Here is a 16667-nt window from a genome sequence, read left to right on the forward strand (position 1 = left end):
CTGACAGAACTTTGGGTAAGTTAGTAAGAACATTTGAAAAAAATTGTATAAAAAATCACTAACAAATCCCAGAAATCTCAGCTACACCGCTAGCAGGTAAACTTCGGGCAGTGCTACTCCTAAATTTTGGAGCGTAGATCTACGACAGCACATTACTGGTGTAAACGCAGGAAACTCGCGTGACCTGCATTTTGCACCGGGGGGGGGGGGGGGGGGGGAAATCTATGTAAATGAACAGCAGAGGGTTTCAGCAGAAGTATCTCAGAAGTGGCACAAACGATCGAGGAAATGTGTGTGTAGCGATGTATCGGCGTAAAACCAGCGTAACAAAATGGCGCCACTCCACACTTATGCCACAGCTGCACTGAAAAGTTCTAGGAAATTCTGGGCCAGCTTTACAGCGGTTGTTGCATTTACCTACTGAGCCATTAGGGAATGAAAACATGTACATCTATGTAAACAGAAAGATCAATGGAAATCTGTATCACTACAAGTTACGTAATTATTGTAAGGATCATCTCCGTTGTTAAGTCAAATTGGTGATTATTTACAAATTGCTGTTTTAGCAGTAACTGCATTTTTAAAAACAGACGTATCTTGGAATATGGCGAGTTACATATTTGTTTCACTAAAGTATTTCGCATGTAGGTAGACGTGAACCAATTTCTTATCCGTCTCGATGTTTTGTTATGCCAGTTATTTTGTTTTCTTTGAAAAATGGAAAAAAGGGGAACCCTCATAGTCGGACAAAGATCACTGTGCAAACAGCAAGTCAAAAGGTCAGTTCTACCGCCTCAATCACATCCTACGAAACAATGGTTAGAAAGTAGTCTTATGCTGGCAAAGACGGGGAAGAGCGCTTCTTCATTCTTCAAAGCCATCTTAGCGTTTCATCTCAAAACAGATGCTATCTCTTAGAAAAGGTCTGAGGCCACTGACTCTGGACATCTACAGTTCCAACTGGAGCCCTGTTTTTGTGTAAATTTTGTTCTTTGATGGTGGCTGCAGGTGTCTTATCTGTCACTCTGTTATCAACCACCATTCAAAGGAGGGCCAAACTGTCAATAAAACAATTGCGTTTATCCATCCATCTGTCCACCTATCCTTCCTTCCATCCATTAAGCAGCATCCTTGTTCTATGACTCACTTGGTAGAATGATTGTTATGCTTTGTGTGACCAACATAAATTGGAGATTGTAACAATTTGAAAATATTTTTCCCTTTCTGCAAGTATTTAGTAATACTATGTAATTACCAGACATGTCCCTGTTCCGCACTACGTGAGTAGAAAAATAATTGTTCGCCTGTGTTTAAATGGATATGTTCCAGAAAGTGATTTTTCTTTTTGAATGACCTAAGTTTAAAAATATCCCTTTCGACAGCAAAGAATGGGCGGAAAACGTGGGCGGAGCAGCTGCCGACAGGGAAAGGTCGGACGGTCCTTGGCCACCCACCAGCGGCTGGTACGTGGCAGGGATTCTCCTGCCATGAACATTCGAACAACGACCAACAGGTAAAGACGCTCTGATCCAACCAGCCTGTCTCACACAACTCTGATACCTTGTATATCACAATGGCCCAGAAATTCGGCTCTCCCCAGGTGAGTACGCACGGGGTACTCACCCATAGGCCGAATGGAAGTGCGGGTTTCCTGCATGCACTGCGCATGCGCAGGAAACCGGCACTTCCGATCCTCTGAACGAAGGGGTTCAGAGGTCGAACGCGCGCGCAGGGGAGGCTGCATGTGCGCTTTGAACTTAGGCTTTTTTTTGCAGGTTTTCACGCGAGGTTAAGCCTGTAGGATTTACACATTTAAAAAGCAGGCGTAAGGCCTGCTTTTTACAAGGTAAGTGGTCAATTAATTAAAATTAAAACATTTTTTCCACAGGTTTATGATTTTTAAATACTTTAAAGCAAGGTAAGTTTATTTTTAGCCCTTTTTTAAATAAAATTATTTCAAAAATTTAAATTATTGTTTAAAAGTTATTTAATGTAATTTGTAGTTTATTGAAAAAGCGTGATTTTTAAAATAATTTATTTGAAGGTTTGATGCTATTTTGAGGCCACGAAGTATTCATAAGTTTAGACAGGTCTTCCTGTCAATCTTACGAATGGGCTTTTCCCTTCTCCAATTGGCTGCCCATGGCTCACGTGATCCCAGGGGACGCATCGCACTAACTATGCCCCTGGGACACGCAAGCACAACGCGCCGGCAGCTGGGCCAGGCCCCGGAGCGGAATTCCACGGGGCCCTACAGCTCAACTGCCGTCGCGCAAGGTAAGTGCAGGTCGGGGGCTTGCATCTGCGGGAAGCCCCTGACCCGAATTTCTGGGCCAATATATGCTCTCTCCACCCCACCCAAAACCATGTGATCTCCTGGGAGAAGCAAAAAACAGATTAAAAACCCAGGCCAATTTGGGGGGAAAAGAAATCTGGGAAATTCCTCTCCAACCCATCAAGGCGATCAAAACGAGTCCAGGAGATTACTCTGGCCCTGAATTCCCTGTAGTGCCTACCATTTAAAAGAGGTGGTCGCCGCCCCGGCCAGAAACAGGTGCAGTTCACGCTTGAAGGAATTTTCCGAATCGATGTCCACTGCACGAGATGGCAGCCTGTTCCAAAGGTCGACTGTGGGGAACTCAGAGCTAACGTAGGTCAATAACAACTTGCATTATTATAGCGCCTTTAACATAGTAAAACGTCCCAAGGCGCTTCACAGGAGCATTATCAAACAAAATTTGACACCGAGCCACGTAAGGAGATATTAGGGCAGATAGAGACAGTAGAGGGGTCGAGAGAAGTGGTAGAGCCAGGTGTCGTCAGCATATATGTGGAACCTGACGTGTTTTCGGATGATGTCGTTGAGGGGCAGCATGTAGATGAGAAATAAGAGGGGGCCAAGGATAGATCCTTGGCGGACACTAGAGGTAATGGTGCGGGAGTGGGAAGAGAAGCCATTGCAGGGGATTCTCTGGCTACGACTGTATAGATAAGAATGCAGTCCCACCCAGCTGGATGAGGTGTTGGAGGAGGATGGTGTGGTCAATCGTGTCAAAGGCTGCAGGCAGGTCGAGAAGGATAAGGAAGGACAGTTTACCATCGTCACCATCACATATGATGTTATTTGTGACTCTGATAAGAGCCGTTTCAGTACAGTGGCAGGGGCAGAAACCTGATTGAAGGGATTCAAACATGGAGTTCCATGAAAGATTTGGGCTGCACGGACTTGAGAGGAAAGTGAGGTTGGCGATTGGGTGATAGTGTGCAAGGACAGAAGGGTCAAGGGTTGTTTTTTTGAGGGGGGGGGGGGTGGTGGCGATGACAGCAGATTTGAAGGGGAGGAGGACAGTACCTAAGGAGAGAAAACTGTTAACAATATCAGGTAACTTGGGGGCCAGGAAGGGAAGTTGGGTGGTCAGCACTTTAGTGGGAATAGGGTTGAGAGAGCAGGCGGCGGGTCTCATGGACAAGGTGAGCTTGGAGAGGGCATGAGGGAAGACAGGAGAGAGACCAGAGAAAGATGTGAGTTCAGGGCTAGGGCAGGGGGGGGGGAACCTTAGAGGAGGTTTGGCCCAGTTGGTTAGAGGAAGGGAGGGAAGCGACCAAGGCGGCTGAACGGATGGTCTCAATCTTAGTGACAACGAAGTCCATGAGCTCCTCGCACTTGTTATTGGAGTTGTGGGTGGAGGAGAGAGGGGAGATGGGTTTAAGAAGATGGTTTGTAGTAGAGAAAAGAAGCCAGGGGATAACTCTGCATTCCAAGATGAACCTGGAATAGCGAGCCGTTTTGGCAGAGGAGACCAAGACTCAGATAGTGCTTTATGTGTTCCAGCCAGATCTGGTAGTGAATGGCTAAACCAGTTGTCCACCATATACGTTCAAGTCTACGTCCCTTGGACTTAAGGGACTAGAGATAGGGACTGTGCCAGGTGGAACAACCGGGATGAGCGAGGGATGATTGGTTTTATGGTGACTAGGGTATCAAAGGTGGTGGTGAGGGTGTGGTTGAGCAGATCAGTAGCTGCAGAAATGTCGTGGTGGAGGGTCAAAGGCTGGACAGTTAGGATTTTGCAAGTGCAGTTATAAGTGAATTGGGAGAGATTTTTTTCCAGGGGTAGACACAGACTGAAGTAGGGTTGGGAGGCAGAAGGAAATGTGGGTGGCGAGTGATACGAGGAAGTGGTCAGAGATGGCATTAACTGTGATTGACACAATGGGAGTAGCAAGGTCACGAGAGATGGCAAGGTCGAGAGGGTGGCTGTGAATATGGGTAGGGTTTATATGGAGGGAGAGATTAAGGGAGGAGAGGAGAACAGTGAGCTCAGAGGAGAGAGAGCATGATGAGTTGTAATGGAGGTTGAAATCACCAAGGATGAGAAGTCACTCAGTGCAGAGGCTAAGGGAGGAGAGCAGTGATGATATCTCGGTGAGAAAACTGGCATGGTACTTGGGTGGGCGGTAGAGAACGAGGGATGGAACAAAGCGAGATGCTCAAAGGAGCAGGTGCCACAGGAATAGGGGGACAGACCAAGGTGTAATTCGGTGATAAGAGCAACACCGCTACTACGGCAGTTTGGGCGGGGCAAGTGGTGGAAGGTATAGCCAGGTGGGGAGGCTTCATTTAGGAGGAAGGTGTGATCACCCATCAGCCAGGTTTCCGTCAAGGCCATGATGTCGATGCAATCATCCACAATAAGCTCACGGATGGTAAGGGCCTTGTTCACAAGTGAATGGACATTCTGGCGGGAGATGCGGAGAGGGGCAGTGATAGCTGATCCAATGGCAGAGTTCACAGGGTTAGCACTGGGATGGGTGAGTTGGACAGGAAGGAGGTAGGAAAGATTAGCCCCCAGCGGGTGCACTGGGCGGGAAGGTCGGTGAGAGAGAGTAGAATGGAGCAGTTGGGGTTGCTGCTCGTAACGAGGCAGCGACAAGTGACTCGATGGGCCCGTCGGAGGATGCCAAGAGAAGCACAGAAGAAAGCTTTAGGCTTATCTAAGAGGGAGTCATGTTTGAGACTGTGGTAGGAGTAGGAATGTCGAGGAATGCTGAAGGGTTGGGGTAGGGTTTTGGGAGGACAGAGTGCCCGAGAGGGGAGAAATGAAAGGAGGAATGATGACGAGAGAGATGGGCCTAGGAGGGGTAAAAAGAAAAAAAGAGGGGGCAGAAAAAAAAATGAAAAGAAATAAAGATTTGCATTTATATAGCACCTTTCACAACCACCAGATGTCCCAAAGCGCTTTACAGCCAATGAACTACTTTTGAAGTATAGTCATTGTTGTAATGTAGGAAACACAGTAGCCAATTTGCACACAGCAAGCTCCTACAAACAGCAATGTGATAATGACCAGATCATCTGTTTTTGTTATGTTGGTTGAGGGATAAATATTGGCCAGGACACCCGGGATAACCCCACTGACTCCAGTTCAAAAATACTTAAATGGCTGAAAAGCACTTTGAGACATCCAGTGGTCGTGAAAGGCGCTATAATAATGCAAGTCTTTCTTCCCTTTTCAAAATTAAACTGCAGAAACAAAGTCAAGTGGAATCTTTACAAAGCAATAATTGGGCCTATAATGGCCCAATAGAAAAATACATCACCCAATATGGGACTGGCAGTTCAGTGAGGGCCAAGATTCAACTAATCTGGCTGTATTGGGCAACTCAGTTGGTGTGGATGTAGAGGTGTCAAATTGGTATGAGCTAGGCAGGGGGAAAACCACATTAACCAGAATTCCCACTCCTAGCTGTTATTTGCAGAAACCCTCATCCATGCCTTGGTTACCTCTAGACTTGACTATTCCAATGCTCCCCTGGTCGGCCTCCCACGTTCTACCCTCCGTAAACTCGAGCACATCCAAGACTCTGCTGCCCGTGTCCTAACTTGCACCAAGTCCCATTCACCCATCACCCCTGTGCTCGGTGACCTACATTGGCTCCCAGTTAAGCAATGCCTCGATTTTAAAACTCTCATCTTTGTTTTCAAATCCCTCCATGGCCTCAATCCTCCCCATATCTGTAATCTCCTCCAGCCCCACAACACTCCGAGATATTAATAAACTTGAAGAATGGGCATATAATTGGCTAATTAAATTCAACACAGATCAATGTGAGGCATTACACTTTGGTAAGAAAAATAGGGAGGTCACATATTACTTGGAAAATACAAATCTAAGTGGGGTAGAAGAGCAAAGGGATCTCGGAGTCAAAATACACAAATCACTAAAAGTAGCAACGCAGGTTAACAAGGCCATAAAAAAGGCAAACCAAGCACTAGGGTTTATTTCTAGCGGGATAGAATTGAAAAAGAGAAAAGTTATGCTAAACTTGTATTGAACCTTGGTTAGACCACACTTGGAGTACTGTGTACAATTCTGGTCGGCCTATTATAAAAGATATAGAGGCACTGGAGAGGGTGCAAAAAAGATTTACAAGGATGATGCCAGAAATGCGAGGGTATACCTATCAGGAAAGGATGAACAGGCTGGGTTTCTTTTCTCTTGAAAAAGAGAAGGCTGAGGGGTGACCGAATAGAGGTCTTTAAAATTATGAAAGGTTTTGATAGAGTGGATACAGAGAGAAAGTTTTGCTCTTCCCCACAAGTGGAAGCAATCAATATAAGATAGTCACCAAGAAATCCAATAGGGAATTCAGAAGGAACTTCTTTACCCAGAGAGTGGTGAGAATGTGGAACTCGCTACCACAGGGAGTGGTTGAAGTGAATAGTATAGATACATTTAAGGGGAGGCTGGACAAGCATGAGAGAGAAGGGAATGGAGGGTTATGCTGATAGATTTAGATGAGGAAAGACGGGAGGAGGCTCGAGTGGAGCATAAACACCGGCATGGACTGGTTGGGCCGAATGGCCTGTTTCTGTGCCGTATATCCTATGTAATTCTATTTCCAATAACAACAACTTGCATTTATGTAGTAAAATGTTCCAAGGTGCTTTATTTTGACACCAAATTAATTCTGCTGGAAAATCCATCAGGTGATGTCCACCACAGCAGAATAGGATGGTAAAACTCAACTGTTTTGGCTCACACTTGGATGAGCTACCGGTAGACTGCCAGCTCCCATGGAATTATATTCAACTCACTGATGTACACAGTGGAGAGAAGCTGTCCCAGAATAGAACCCTGTGGGACAGCTACCCATTTCCAGCTACTCTGAGAAACTGCCCTCAACTCCAAGGGCAAAACTTTCAATGTCAGTTGGGGCATAAAATGGGTGGTAGCAGATTGGTCACTTGTTATACACCCCACCCAATTTTCCTTTTCATTCCTTTCAACCAAGTTGATATGAGTTTTGTCTGGTCAGTGGCATGAGATTTGACCGGTCAGTGATATCTGCTCAAGATTTTGTCAGTTAATCCCAACGCATTTTCTGTGGCACAATAGTTAAGGGAAATGTGAATTTCATTGTCATGGCATCCTTCCAAACTCCTGGGAAAGATTAGATTGGCATTGCACAAAGTTTATTGTCACATTGTAGCAAAGCTTTAATGGCAGGTTCTTGATACTTGAAGGCAGCAGAAATTCTAACACTAGCTCAATTTCCCAAAAGAAGTGAGTATGGCTAATCACATATGTATTGAAATAGGCATCTCCTTTAAAAATCTACGCGTATGTGTCACTTGACAGGGACCCTGCTCCTAAATACTTAAGTAATTTGCCATGCACATAGCATCATAATGTTGATTCAGCTGAATTCCCCGAGTTTCACATGACTCATTAATGCTGCAACATACCAATTATTAAGCATAGCATTCAGATAACGAACTGCAAGGACAGCTGTTAAGGGACAGGGTGGGGGTGGAAAAGGGCATGCATTTCACCCACTCCATTTTAACTTCCTACCCACACGGTTTCTGCCACCACTGTGCCATTTAAATGTATTTATTTAGCAAACCTTATTAACTGTCCTATTGTGTCCCAATTTGTTACTGTTGTACGTTATTATTCATGGTGACATTTAGCAAATAGGGTTCACAACAGATTTATCTTAAGTTTTATAAATCGACACTTACTTTACAACCATGTAAATAGGAACACAACGTTCGAATAACCTGTATGAAAAGAAATAACTTCACTTACTTTGTTCGGTGCACATATGGCGCAGATTTCTAGAGATCTTAAAAATGACTGAAGCAAATAAGAGATGTGAAGTACCAATTTATTTATTTGCAAATTTATAATATGTGTTGCTCCATGCGAGCTTTCCAATTATGCCCATAGAACAACTTCTCATCATGATGGCCCCTTGATGAACAGTGTAATTCCAGTTGGGGACATAATCAATGGAAAAATATTAAATTTTTGGGGTGTTGATAATGGACACAACAGAAGCATTGGTTGTGTATCAGGACATCCACCTAGTAATTTCCACAGAGAGACTCCATGTGGTGCTGTTCATCTTTGTTTTGCTCATCAACTACTGGCCGGCATGAGCCTCAACATTGTATATATTGAAAAACATTCTCAGGATGTGGGCATCGCTGGCAAGGCCGGCATTTGTTTCCTATCCCTCATTACCCCAGTTTGGTACAACTGAGTGACTTGCTAGGCCACTTCCGAGGGCAGATAAGAGTCGACAAAATCGGTGTGGGACTGGAGTCACATATAGGCCAGACCGTGTAATGAAGGCAGGTTTCCTTCCCTAAAGGACATTAGTGAACCAGCTGGGTTTTTACGTCAATCTGACAAGCTTCATGGTACCAGCTTTTTATTTCTAGAGTTTTTTTTAAACTGAATTCAAATAGTCAAACTGCCATAGTGGGATTTGAACTCATGTTTTCTGGATTATTAGTCCAGCCTCTGAATTACTGGTCCAGTAACATAACCACTACACCATCGTACCCGCTGTATCCCATATCTGATAGTCCGATCGGACTATCAAGCTCACTGAAACCCGTGTGACTGGCCTCCCTCAGCTTTGGTAAACCTTCCCTTATAGGTGGCTGCAATCCTGCTCTGAAATGTGCAAACCCCCTCTCCCTCCAAGCTGATATCATGTTGCTCCATCCATGGGTCAACAAAGTAATCTGCAACAGACACTATGATGTTTGAGTGACACTGGAGCCCAGCACCCCATGCAAATCAAAGCCTGATCCTTCAAAATTCTGAGATACATTGAACTTGAAGTGTTCTATCACACAGCAAATATACTGTAGCTGCAGGAATACTCTTGCCCTGAAAGCTGAAGTGACATTTTCCTACTCGGAGGGTTGCTCTCTCCGGAGTGGGCTTTGCTGGTTTGATTGTATCAGTTGGTTTTGTTGATTCCACTGAGCTTGTGAGAAGGGAAGTTAACCAGTGTTGTTGATGAATGTGGTTCTTGCCATTCGAGTTACTGGTACACTTGCTGCTTACAATTAAGTGACTTGTGGCTCAATCAGAAGGTTCAGATGTCTCTCTAAATCGAAGAAAATAACTACGTTAGGAGGGCATCTTTCCATTTCTGTAATTTTTGTATCCTTCACAGATGAACAGAATTATATATTGATAAACACTGTCATGGTTTATACCAAATAGCATACACTTGTACGTACTGTATCTATTGAATTTGAAAAAGTAACATTATTCCACAATATGAAAAATGAGACACTTACCAGAGTTTGTTACACTATTTTCCCACACTCTGCTGTGCCCGAGAGAGAACAGATTGCAGGACTTTCTCCTTAGCTGCACTTAAAAATGTAAGAGTCTTTGATCCTGCTCCAGTTGTACCTCCAGCTCAGTGATTAAATACAATTGTTTATTTAGCAACCTACTCAATGCCATTAATTCTTTTCCAGGGTACCCTGCCAGTTACTTCCGATTGCATTCAACCATTAGGCCCCCTCTTTCCATGTCTTCATCTTTTCCTGGCAGTTGGAGGTTCCTTGGTGATCTCAAAAAAAAATTGCAGACATTTCAGTCATTGCCTCGTCCACCAGAAGTCTCGGATTAGGTTGTCCGAGTACACTCAGAATTCCCATCCACATTTTCAATCAGTGTGACTGTCAGAATCTTTGCACTGTATCTCACAGGAGTCAAACGTGCCACTCCTTGCTAATCACAAAGGTGCATAGAATCTTACAGCACAGAAGGAGGCCATTCGGCCCATCATGCCTGCGCCGGATTTTCTACATATAGTTGAATCAAAATTGTTAGACCTTTTTCCCCTTGAAAGTGTCTAAAAAGCAATCAAAAATGCTTGTGTTTCCAACTTGGAAAATAACCACAAAAATATGTATGCGTCAATCAATCAATCAATCATTCATTGGTATTTTTTCTTATCCACCCCTCTGTGTAAGGGGCTAAGCTTTCTTGTGTTCAATCACAAAGAGGAATGTTTGAGAGAGTCATAACTAAAACACAACATTTGTTAATGCAAAATTATTAATCTTCAACACCAAAATGTGAACGTCCTTGTATTAAAGTAAAAGTTACGTTCTCCTGTAGTTTCAAAGCCATGCGTTTCAAACACTTTTTTCAGATTACAAATTCGGGTCTTGCAGGTAAATGTTTGCTTGTGGTCAAAGAGCATATGTATCAAAATCCATAACTCAGCATTTTCAGGGTAATGTAATTCTAAGCCCAAAGTCAACAAATAACCTACATAAATAATCCGTATTTACTCGGTTTAATCCGTCGGTTGATTACAACTTGAAAGGCCTTTCAAATGCAACACAGGTCTTATGATCTCTCCTTGGAGAGAAAATTAACTTGCGTCCAAATTACTTGAAAAAGTATCGGAGATAACTAACTTCTGCAACTTTAAAAATCTTTTTCTGGTGCCAAGGCACAGAATGGGATCAAACACTTAATAATCCACCCGCGAAGTTTCAGACTCCTGTTGTGCCATTCAGATAGGGCTCCAAGGAGAGGTCAGTTGTTTCTTTACAAACAGTTGTTACACACAGAATATCATAGGTAGGAGGCACAGGCCTATTCTTGCCTCTGCGTGATGAGGAGACCTAAAGATGTTGGGTAAAACAAATTTCAAGTGGGGTAGAAGTATTCCCAATGAACCAGATGGTTAAGGCAGTGAGTAGCTGTGCCATACAGACTGAGAAGGTCTCAGGTCCCCAGTCTGTGCTCAGGTGGCTGATCTCATCTGGGAAAGGTGGAAGAAACAGAGCAAATACAACTGGTCAGAAAAGGGAATATTGGCTAGGTTCCCACTCCTAATCCCTATTCAACAATTCCTTCTGGATGCAGACATGGATGAAGGGTGAAGATGGGACCAGACTTGCCTGTAACAGACCCAAAAAGGTAACAGTTGCCTGGCAACCCTCACTGTCCAGGTACAAAAGAACCGGAGAGAGGAAAAAAAAGTACACACATTTATTTTTAAAATCAAAATATACTTGATGAATCCTAAAAAAGTGAAGTGTTCCCACCTACCTAAAGCTGCACATGGATGAGAAGCTTTCCCCAAGGGATTATTATTCAGTGCTTCGTGCTGGTATATGAGGTGGGGTTTATTGTGCTCATCTTCGTATTGCCCTCCATCTGGTTTCATGAGAGGTTCCAAAAAATATTGTCCATCACGTGTTTGAAAAGTGCCCATCTGTCACAGGTAATAAGAATGAGGATTTAAACACCAAATTGCACTCATTGTTCATTCAAAACAGTGAATACATCTGCTTAAGCTAGAAAGAAGCAAAATCATTTTTCTCCAGCACAACGCATGCTGGAAACATCAACATTTTACACAAAAGGTTTACTGCAATGGGATGGTGACCGATCGGAAATCAAAATTGTTAAAGGCTGTGTCGGGTAAACTCAGCAAAGCTGCACTTCTGGAGCGGAGCCTGACCTGACAGGAGCGCGAGTCAGAGAATAGGACGTGTAGGCTACAGCTCTATCATTGCCACTGAAGCACATCAGGTGCCCGCCCTCGTATTATAAGCTCCTCTGTGGCCAAAATGATGTTCCATTCACAGCACTGAACACCCCGCACCTTGAAAAACACTAAATACCCCTCACCCTGGCTAACACTAAATACCCCTCACCCTGACTAACATTAAATACCCCTCACCCTGACTAACACTAAATACCCCTTGACATGAATCTTGTCATTCATGTGGAAATGACTTATGAAATGATACTGGGCGGCCTGCTGGTGGCGCTGTCCAGGGAGTGTATAGATACTCGGGCATGGGCCCAGCTTGCTCAGGACATTCTTTAACAGGAACTAGTGAAGGACACAACTAGATCTCCATGTTGAAAAACAGTTGATTAAAGCCTTGTTTAAAACTTAGACCAAGTGCCTAGTAATTTTCTTACATCACCCCTCACCCTGACTAACACAAAATACCCCTCACCCTGAAAAACACTAAATACCCCTTACCCTGACAAAGATAAAAATCCACCAAACGCATTGTACAACGCAGACGAGAGGCTGTGGAAAGTTTGAGCTGTTGACAATTTTGTATTGTACATGATATTGGGCTTAAAGTGCTCAAGTAACTTGCAGTTAACTATCTTTAACAAAAGGTTCTCAATATACCAATTGATCCTATTATTTGCTGATTACTACCGGTTAACAAACATCTTAAAGCATGGAATTTAAAAGGGAAAGTCTTGCTTGACCAACCTCATTGAATTCTTTGAAGAGGTAACAGAGGAGTAGACAAGGGTCATGCAGTAGATGTAATTTATCTAGATTTCCAAAAGGCCTTCGATAAGGTACTACATAAAAGCCTAATGAATAAGGTCAGAGAATGCAGAGTCAGGGGACAAGTAGTAGAATGGATAGCTAGCTGGCTTTAAGACAGAAAGCAGAGAGTAGGGGTAAAGGGTAGCTATTCAGAATGGCAGAACGTGGAAAGTGGGGTCCCACAAGGATCAGTGCTGGGACCGCTGCGGTTCAGAATTTATATTAACGATTTAGACTATGGAATCAAAAACACAATTTCTAAATTTGCGGATGACACCAAATTGAGGGGGATAGTCAATACCGAGGAGGACTGCAACAAATTACAGGAGGACATTAATAAACCTGCAGAATGGGCAAATAATTGGCAAATTAATTTCAACACAGATAAATGTGAGGTATTATATTTTGGTAAGAAAAAGAGAGAGGTCACATATCACTTGGAAAGTAAGAATCTAACTGGGGTAGCAGGGCAAAAGATCTCGGAGTACAAATACACATCACTAAAAGTAACACAGGTTAACAAGGCCATAAAAAAAGCAAACCAAGCACTACGGTTTATTTCTAGAGGGATAGAATTGAAAAGTAGAGAAGTTATGCTAAACTTGTATCGAACCTTCGTTAGACCACACTTCACGTGTACAATTCTGGTTGCCATATTATAAAAATGATAGAGGCACTATATAGGTGCAAAAAAGATTTACAAGGATGATGCCAGAGATGCGAGGTTATACCCATCAGGAAAGGATGAACAGGCTGGGTCTCTTTTCTCTTGAAAAGAGAAGACTGAGGGGTGACCTAATAGAGGTGTTTAAAATTAAGAAAGGTTTTGATAGAGTAGACACAGAGGGGTCGATTTTCCTGGAGCCGTCAGGCGAGGTTTCAGGCGTGTCCGGGGACGGGGGGGGGGGGGGGGGGGGGGGGGGTGGGGGGCGAAGAAAAAATAAAATAAAATTAAAATAAAATCGCAAAAATAGGGGGGGCGGGGGGTCGCAACCCCCCCCGCCCCGCCTGGTTCCCCGCCCCGTCCGACTTTCAAACCCCGGCATTTCAATGCGACCCAAATCAGTCCCGCCCACAACAGGCGGGACTGGTCGTCGGGAGCCTAATCACCAATAATTGGCATCTATAATGCCATTTTAAGGGGCCCTTGCAATTTTCAGCCTTTCCCCACATAGAACACGCCTGGTGGGAACACCGCTGATGAAACCTGGTGTGAACAATGTCGGCTTGCTTACTTTCAGCTGCAGGTCAATCAGGAAAGAAGAGATTTAATCAGACAGCATTTGTAGGTTGCAGGACCTTGTTGTTTCAGGCTTGGGGCAACTCGTTCATGGCTTAGGCACAGCTGTGGAAGGTTGGACCCTCTCACACTTCTCCAGTGAGAGCTCCTGGGAAGCCCCTCTCACCACCCTCACTCAGCGCTTCCTCAACGGAGGCATCTGCCAGAAGCATGGGTACGATAGCAAAATACTGCAGATGCTGGAAATCCGAAATAACAGAAAATGCTGAAAAAACTCAGCAGGCCAGGCAACATCCATGGAGAAAAAATAGAGTCGACGTTTCGGGTCTAACCCTTTTTCAAAACTGGAAGGGAAAATGAAATAGATCGAAAGGTAGGGCTGGGACAGAACAAAAGAAGTGAAGAGACATTAAGGAGGTATTCAAAACGAGATGAGATGGTGATAGGACTAGTGGAGACAAAAGACGGCTCAGATTAGGTGGCAGATCAACTAAATGCATACTTTGGGTCAGTCTTTACGAAGGAAGACACAAAAAACCTCCCTGGGATATCGGGAAAAATAGGGACATTGGCAAAGGAGGAACTGACGCAAATCAATATCTCTAAGGATATGGTGTTAAGGAAGCTAAAGGGATTGAAGGTGGACAAATCCCCAGGGCCTGATAACATGCATCCTAGGGTACTGAAGGAGGTGGCCCTAGAGATAGCGGATGCACTAAGGATGATTTTTCAGAATTCATTAGACTCGGGAACAGTGCCGATGGATTGGAGGGTAGCTAACGTTACCCCACTATTCAAAAAGGGGGGTAGGGAAAAAGCAGGTAATTACAGACCTGTAAGCCTTACATCAGTTGTGGGCAAAATGCTGGAGTCCATCATTAAGGATGAAATAGCGGAGCACTTAGCAAATGGGGACAGGATAGGACAGAGTCAACATGGATTTACAAAGGGTAAATCGTGCTTGACTAATCTATTGGAATTTTTTGAGGGAGTAACTGGTAGAATAGATGGGGGAGAGCCAGTAGATGTGGTGTACCTGGACTTCCAAAAGGCCTTCGATAAGGTCCCACATAAAAGATTAGCATGGAAAATTGAGGCTCATGGGATAAAGGGGAAAGTTTTGGCGTGGATAGGGAACTGGCTGTCAGATAGAAAACAGAGTGTTGGAATAAACGGCTCATTTTCTGAATGGCAGGCAGTAACAAGTGGGGTACCACAGGGATCTGTCCTGGGCCCCCAGCTGTTCACAATTTACATTAATGACCTGGATCAGGGAGTCGGATGCAGCATTTCCAAATTTGCAGACGACACTAAACTAGGAGGTGGGGTGGGCTCAGAGGAAGAGACCAGGAAGCTCCAGAGCGATTTGGACAGACTGGGCGATTGGGCGGATAAATGGCAGATGCACTATAATGTGGACAAGTGCGAAGTTATCCACCTTGGGTGCAGGAACGGGAGGGCAAATTATTATTTAAATGGCAATAGATTGGGAGAGGGGGAAGTACAGAGAGACCTGGGTGTTCTTGTACACCAGTCACTGAAGGCGAGCATGCAGGTGCAACAGGCGGTCAAGAAGGCAAACGGTATGCTGGCCTTCATAGCAAAAGGGTTAGAATACAGGAACAGGGATACCTTGCTGCAGCTGTACAGGGCACTGGTGAGACCACACCTCGAGTACTGTGTACAGTTTTGGTCGCCTCATCTGAGGAAGGATGTTCTTGCCATGGAGGGGGTGCAGCGGCGATTCACCAGGCTGATACCAGGAATGGCGGGAATGACCTATGAGGAGAGACTATGTAGTTTAGGGATGTACACACTGGAGTTTAGAAGATTGAGAGGGGACCTCATAGAAGTGTATAAAATTCTGACAGGTCTAGACAGACTGGATGCAGAAGGAATGTTTCCCTTGGCGGGTGAGAACAGAACTAGAGGACATAATTTAAGGATAAGGGCTAAACCATTTAGGACAGAGATGAGGGGGAATTTCTTCACTCAGAGAGTGGTGAACCTGTGGAACTCATTGCCACAGAGGGCAGTGTACGCCAGCTCATTAAATATATTTAAGAGGGAATTAGATATATTTCTACGGGCAAAAGGGGTTAAGGGTTACGGAGAGAAGGCGGGGACGGGATACTGAATTAAAGGATCAGCCATGATCTCATTAAATGGCGGAGCAGGCACGAAGGGCCGAATGGCCTACTCCTGCTCCTATCTTCTATGTATCTATGTATCTATGAAATGTCCTGGCAGAATGAGAGACAGTTGCCACGTGGGAGAGAGAAAAAAAAAGGAAATGGGGGGGGGGGGGGGGGGGTGGGAAGGGAGAAACCGCAAAGGGGTGGATAAAAAAGTAAAAATGTAATGGGGGCCGAGGTTATGAACTGAAATTGTTGAACTCGATATCGAGTCCGGAAGGCTGCAAAGTGCCTAATCGAAAGATGAGGTGCTGTTCCTCGAGTTTACGTTGAGCTTCCGCGGAACAATGCAAGAGGCCAAGGATGGTGAGGTCCGAGTGGGAATGGAGCGGTGAATTAAAATGACAGGCGACCGGAAGCTCGGGGTAACCCTTACGGACTGAACGGAGGTGTTCCGCAAAGCGGTCACCCAATCTGCGTTCAGTCTCCCCAATGTAGAGGAGACCGCATTGTGAGCAGCGAATACAGTATACGAGATTGCAAGAAGTACAAGTAAATCGCTGTTTCACCTGGAAGGGGTGTTTGGGGCCCTGGACAGTGGGAAGAGGGGAGGTATAGGGGCAGGTGTTACATCTCCTGTGCTT

The 16667-nt window shown here is 44.6% G+C and overlaps 1 protein-coding gene across 4 annotated transcripts in view; it reads right to left on the reverse strand.

Annotated features, from left to right (window-relative positions):
• Positions 1 to 16667, reverse strand: part of LOC147106029 (A disintegrin and metalloproteinase with thrombospondin motifs 20-like) — a 109066-nt gene that overhangs the window by 60414 nt on the left and 31985 nt on the right. Inside the window, exons 3-5 of one of the 4 annotated variants that reach the window (XR_015081318.1) lie at positions 11391 to 11556; positions 9611 to 9891; positions 8162 to 9414 (exon numbers count right to left, since the gene is read on the reverse strand). Coding sequence is in view for 3 of the 4 variants with exons in the window: in XM_086008709.1 (XP_085864835.1) it covers positions 9374 to 9414; positions 11391 to 11556 (207 nt within the window). In the remaining variant the exon portion in view is untranslated. Of the gene's footprint in view, positions 1 to 8161; positions 9415 to 9610; positions 9892 to 11386; positions 11557 to 16667 lie in introns of those variants that run through there. The other 3 variants (XM_086008710.1, XM_086008709.1, XM_086008711.1) reach the window with 3 other exon arrangements.

This window comes from Somniosus microcephalus, chromosome 16 (genome assembly GCF_052327205.1).
Source record: "Somniosus microcephalus isolate GS21.2 chromosome 16, FLI_Smic_1.0, whole genome shotgun sequence".
NCBI classification, from domain to species: domain Eukaryota; kingdom Metazoa; phylum Chordata; class Chondrichthyes; order Squaliformes; family Somniosidae; genus Somniosus; species Somniosus microcephalus.